Source organism: Paramormyrops kingsleyae, chromosome 12, assembly GCF_048594095.1.
Source record: "Paramormyrops kingsleyae isolate MSU_618 chromosome 12, PKINGS_0.4, whole genome shotgun sequence".
In the NCBI taxonomy this organism is placed as follows: domain Eukaryota; kingdom Metazoa; phylum Chordata; class Actinopteri; order Osteoglossiformes; family Mormyridae; genus Paramormyrops; species Paramormyrops kingsleyae.
In genome coordinates, this window is record NC_132808.1 from 13,570,309 (window position 1) to 13,576,387 (window position 6,079).

Sequence of the window (6,079 nt, forward strand, 5' to 3'; positions counted from 1 at the left end):
AATTCAAATGAAATATAAACATAAATAACAATAAAGACAGCTTAGAGAATTCATATACAGTTAACACGAACCTCAGTTAGCATTTACATTTACATGGCTAAATACAACAAACTTAACTAAAACTTAATTAACACATACCTCGTTGGCTGCTTACGGAAGGATTTAACCTTTTTCTTAACCCTTTACTTAAAGTTCGATGCCGAGCACACAAACTGGTTCCAGCAGCAAGCGAACTGGATAAGTGAAAACGTGCTTTTCTTCTAAACGTGTCTCAAAAATCCATTCTGAATAAACAAACAATGCAGTTTACATGCTTCGTCCTTGTTGCATTTTTCATTAAGATAAATCTAAACTAATTTCTGTAGTTCAAACAACTTAGAATTGTAGTTGAGAACGTCTGTTACAACGGCTCACGTATTAAAAAATAGTCGGGTTTAAATCGGGCTCGGGCTCATAATTACAGTTAATGTGTCGGACCGGGTCGGGCTCGGACACAAGGTGCACGGGCTCGGGTAGGGTCGGGTTTAATTTTTTGGGCCCGATCTAAGCTCTACTGTGTATGCGGGTTTTCGTTACAGCTCCCTAATTATATTACTAATTAGAGGACTGATTGGCTGAGGAGTCCTCACACCTGGGTTTGAACAGCTGACCTAAAGGTTACTCCAAACACCTGCATACACACCGGCCCTTTGCGAATCAGATTGGCCACCGCTGCTCTATGAACTCAACTCTACAGAAAGAAACACATATGCACATACTTTCATCTTTAATGTAACCTGTGAAGTCTAGAATGTTTTAATATTGAAATGACCATTAGCTGCTGTGCTGGTCAACCATTAACTCTTTATCAAAAATTTCACACGAGTTAAGACACTACAACACATTTCCTCCACTAGAAGGCACTCATTAAGACACCGCATCACATTGCTGTTGTATGGGGCATATCATCTCACATGATGCAACATTATATCATGTGAAAGCTAACAATCATGGCATTTTCACCACTCTAAAGGTCACTTTAACAATGTTTTTTCAGTCACGGGGGCACTGTGCCGACCCCTGCTCCTCCCTGAATCTACCAGTGCTTATAAGTAGGATAGCTGGACAGATAAAATATTTTTTCTATGATATATGGCGATTTCTATGATATATGGTTTCTATGTCATTATCACTCTGAGAGGGATCCCTTAGAAGAATATTAAGATATAAACTTGGCCTCAACCTGCTTGTGTAGAAGGTTACTTACCAGGTAGTCAGGTGGCTTCATGTGCTTTGAAAAACAGCCAACAGGAAACATGCACTGTGGCTAATGTTACTATCTGCTGTACCTTATAGGACATGTTCAGAATGCATGTCCCAGCAAATTCTGCCCCCTAACTTGTCTGTGGTCAATCTATTTTAGATGCATTAAGTGGTAAATACTTTTATTTTTTTACATTTCCATCCACCCCCTCTAGCCACCTGCACTCACAAAACCCCTCTAAAAGGACGTGGTTAGACTCTGCTGGCCTCAGTTTAGCTGCAGAAGCGACGCTGATCTTCACAAACGTCCAGTGGAATCATGAAGCCCCATCAGATCTCTGCCTTCTTCCTCCTGATGACAGTGCTGCTGTCCTCCACTCTGGCTCAAAGTAAGTCTGCAGCATCTCACAGCTTTCATCAGGACTTTGTCAGCATCTTAGATTTTAATGATTCATAAAGATTATGGACCCAATTGTGAAATATGAATACAGTTATGACTAGTTCTTCGTGTAAATTTTTTATGTACTGTATGTATTCAGAGTGGTTGTATATATTTTGTAAACTATATATACATTTTTGTTCTTCATGTCTATCCAGATGCCAATGGACCAGAAAACTGTTGTTTTACATACTTTACTGGAAGACTGAGGAAGGACCTGATAGATAGATATGCGGAGACCAGAGGGGACTGCAGTAAACCTGGAATTATGTAAATATTGACTCTTTTCATTTATTGTTTTGAACTGTTACTGCTGTCATGCCCTGCTTGTCTGATTCTCCCGTGTGCCACACCCCCTTTTTAACCTCGTGTGGAATCCCGATGTCACCAGCTGTTTCCTGTTATTTCCAATTGATCCTGTGTATTTCAGTCCGCGTTCGAGTCTGTTTCTCTAGTCCTGTCATCAACGTCCTTTCGTCGTCGCTGCCAGTGTTTCCCGTGTGTGCTGTATTCTCCCCAATAAACCCCGAGTTTTCCTGGTACCTCTGGACTCCTGTGTGTCCCTTCTCGTCGTGCTCGCAGCAAGTCATGACACTGCTTTGGGGTTTAAAGTTTGCTGCCTGCAGAATGTCTATAATAGAACTGACATTAAATTCAGGATAAGATGTAGGATTCTAACAAGTGACAAGCAGACCCATGTAATTTTCTTTTTCATTTTCAGACTTTACACCAAAAAGGGCAAAGAAGTGTGTGTCGATCCTAGTGATCAGTGGGTTCAGGGGGTGAAGAAAAGGCTGGACCAGGGCTTCTTTCAGTAATGCCTCCTTCCTGCCTGGAAAAATATGAAGAACAATTTTATTAAATCACATTTCAGCCACTTTTTTATTCTCTTGTGACATAATTTCCTGCCATCTTTCAATCAAAATTTTGCTGCATTTTATACTTTTAATACTGTTAATTTTTTATACTGTTAATTTTTCCGTAACTTTATTTCTTGACATCTTCCAAATCAAAATGTCTAAAGTTTTATTTCGTCAGTGGATATATTTGAATTCCACAAATGTATGCATGTTACTAAATAAAGACAATTGAAAGGTTATGGTGTGTAGGAATTAATAGCTCAAATAAATTTTAATATTCTCCACCAATATGTTTGAATTAATTAAAGTTTAATTAATTATTATTTAATGCTGATTATTAATCAATTGTTATGCCGAATGGTCGGCTCCTCCAAACTCAATTGCGGTATCCCTGTGAGTCTGTTAATGTGAGACTTAAATGGGATTCACTAATTACCAGTATCGCTTAGTAACCTGGGTTAGAAGGCTCGTCCAGCGAGCTGCATCACCAGGTAATGTACACGATTGGTAGCGAAGCTCCCCTCACGGCCAATGAGAGAGAGTCTCGCGATGTTTCAGGCGAGTTTGAGGTTCAGAGCGTGTAGCAAGATCGCACAATGGCAGGAACTTATTATGAGTACTCAATGACGGAGGCTGAAGTTGTGTAAAAGACATGCATTTATTCCTAACTAACACTACAACTAACATAAGACAGACATTACACCTAACACACACAACAAACACGAAATAACGGAATAAAACAAACAATGTAATTATGAAAATGCAATGACCGGATTTAAATGAGTAACCTTAAATGGGAAATACTGTTCTGCAAAGCAAGCACAGTTTGTGGAACACGACCCTAAAGTCTTATAGCAGGTTAACAGAACAGCTTAAGTTGTTAGAATGAAAGGAAGTTGGTTTACTTGGTTGAAGAGGGGGGGTCTTGGCAGTTGATGGCAGAGTTGCTGAGCTGATGGCACTCAAGAAGGCGCGGTGTTTGGAGCAGTGGAGTGGAGTCCCTTTAGATTCTCTCTCCTGGTGAAGCTTTGTCTTGGGTGCTGTTCTCTGTTCAGCTGGGCCTTCACCGGAGGGCTTCTTGTGGGTTTCTCTTCTCCCGGGCTGATGTTCTCCTTCGGGCGGATGGTTTTCTCTGTGCTGGTTGGCGGTTGTTCTGCTCTGGTTGGCGGTTGTTCTGCTCGCCTTTGTTCTGAGGTGCCAGGATTTTTATGCTTTAAAGTCCATGAATAGGGATGACCAGGAATTCGACTCCTGGCCCAATGGCTGGCCATCCATTTGGCGGGCTTTCGGAAGGGGGTCTGTATCAGTCCTTTTGGGATTTATGGCCCGCCAGATTCTACCTTTACTGATGATTTTCATTAAGCTGTTATAACTTTTGATACATCCACTTTTATGGTAATCACTGACCAGATTTGGAATCAGGGGTGATTAACAATCAGTTTGATACCAAACATGCCATACCAGCTTCACAGGTACATACCTCATACCATCTGCATTAATTGATTAAACAATTAATTATTGTATCTATGTGACTGATTCACATCAGTATAGGATACAGGTGTTTTGGGTTGCACCTCAACAGATGTTACACTTTGTGCGGATATTACATCGAATATTCCTATTACAAACAGCACATCTTATCCATAGATAGGCGTGGCTGTTAGCTTGTGGTAATATCAATATAAGTTGCACATCTGGAAACAACATATTTTGTTTGGTGTGGCTTGTGCCAATTCATCTTCTCCAGAATGGATAAGATACACCTTAATTCAGTTCTTTTAACATAGCATGGTAGAAACAAAGAAACTTGGTGACTGTCCACCAAGATCAGATAAGGACCACAAAGGAATGTTGGAAGAGAAGGGGGGGGTTTCTAACACAGGACACATACAAACATAACGTATCTGTATATTGAGACTAGTAGTCGTGAGTAAATCAATATACAGGGTATACAAAAGCCAAACTTAAATGAAATTTCCTTTAGGGTGTTCGTCTGTTGGGTGAGTGAGATGTAAGGCAGCGTGTATGTGGAGGGGGTTGGGTGCCAAGTCGAGGGACCCCTGTCCGTGAAGTCCACTCTGCTTGTCTGTAGGTCCCTAAATCTTTGGGCAATAAAAGTTGGAGTGCTAGCCTCCCTGGTTATCTGTGTGTGTGTGTTTGTGTGTGTAACCCCCCTTTGGTGCCTCTCGTACCAAGCTCGGCCTTGTCTCAGGCCACCTGGAATTTAGGCCCTGTGATATGTGCATGTGTGATCCTACAGGTGGCTGACTCAGGTTTTTCATTTAAATCATTTTATCAAGATTCTTCTGGCTTGTGAGCATCTAAAAAATTAGAGAAACATTCAATGTAGGAATGAATAATGTAACTATGTATTAAAGCATAGAAAAACAGACATATACGTTTCGTCAGAGAACCCAACTGTGAAGAGTCAAATTAACTAATTAATTAACCATAATTCAACCCCCGGTTAGAGCACCCATGCTAACCCTGGTCAGAGCTCCCTTGCTAACCCCAGTCAGAGAGCCCATGCTAACCTTTAAACCTTTAAAAATTCACCTTTAAAAGCGATACATCCATCCATCTTAGCCTACATGAACTTCTGTGTCAAGACAGTACTAACCACCAAAGCCATCAAGATGTTTCCAAACTAGAAGCCATGGTTGGACAGCAAAGTATGGTCACTCATCAGGCTACGTAATGCTGCCTTTAAGACCGGAGACACATCAGCGTACAGAAGTGCCCATAGAGGAAAGGTATTAAAACCATTACAGACTTCTGTACCCCACAGATCAGAACCTCGGGCACCCTGAACCTGTTCTTCACCTGCTTCACAAATACAAAAATACAGTTGGCTAGGGCTGCGGCAATTAGTTGACACAGTCGATGATGTCGATGTTGAAAATGCATCAACATCAGTATTTTAAATGGATGCATCATTTTAAAAATTATTGAAATAAAATTTGTAAAATGCTTTAATTCATTATCACAGATGTTTTCCTTTAATATCACTACATACTTATGGAAGTAGTTCAAATTGTAACAAAACACAAAGGTGGTTTTACACTGTGCAAAGTGTGATGCCATACCACGGCGACACTAGTGCGATGCACGAGCACCTGAAGAGGAAACGCACAGGAGCTATTCTGGACGATGGACCGCCAGAATAGACAAAACCACCCTAAGTACTCGTCTATGTTTACTAAATTAGCATTAGAACAGAGAGCTTTTTAAGTTCTTTTGTCCTTGTAGCTGCTAAATAAACTCATTATTAAAGCCATGAAGTTGTCTGCCTGCAACATTAGAATCTTCATTGAATAAGTGTTTGTGAAAACGTTAAGGCTCAAATCTGGGATTATTCTGTGTTGGTTGACGGTGCCACTGTGTGCGTTTTGTGCACGTTGGACTTGTTGAAACCGTGTTGTCATCGTAAACTAGAACTGAAATGAAAACTGACACTAAATTAAAAAAATTAATTTGTGAACTGAAATAAAAATGAAAGCTATATAAAAAAAATTTTTAAAAACGCACATTTATTTAT

At 40.3% G+C, this 6,079-nt stretch overlaps 1 protein-coding gene across 1 annotated transcript; it reads left to right on the forward strand.

Moving 5' to 3' along the window:
- Positions 1–1,449: 1,449 nt before the first annotated feature.
- On the forward strand, positions 1,450–2,780 carry LOC111841383 (C-C motif chemokine 14-like). The gene is made up of 3 exons (XM_072718444.1): positions 1,450–1,631; positions 1,840–1,951; positions 2,403–2,780. Exons 1-3 carry the CDS (start codon positions 1,562–1,564, stop codon positions 2,497–2,499), a joined length of 279 nt encoding a protein of 92 aa, XP_072574545.1. The 5' UTR covers positions 1,450–1,561; the 3' UTR covers positions 2,500–2,780.
- The last annotated feature ends 3,299 nt before the right edge of the window (positions 2,781–6,079 follow it).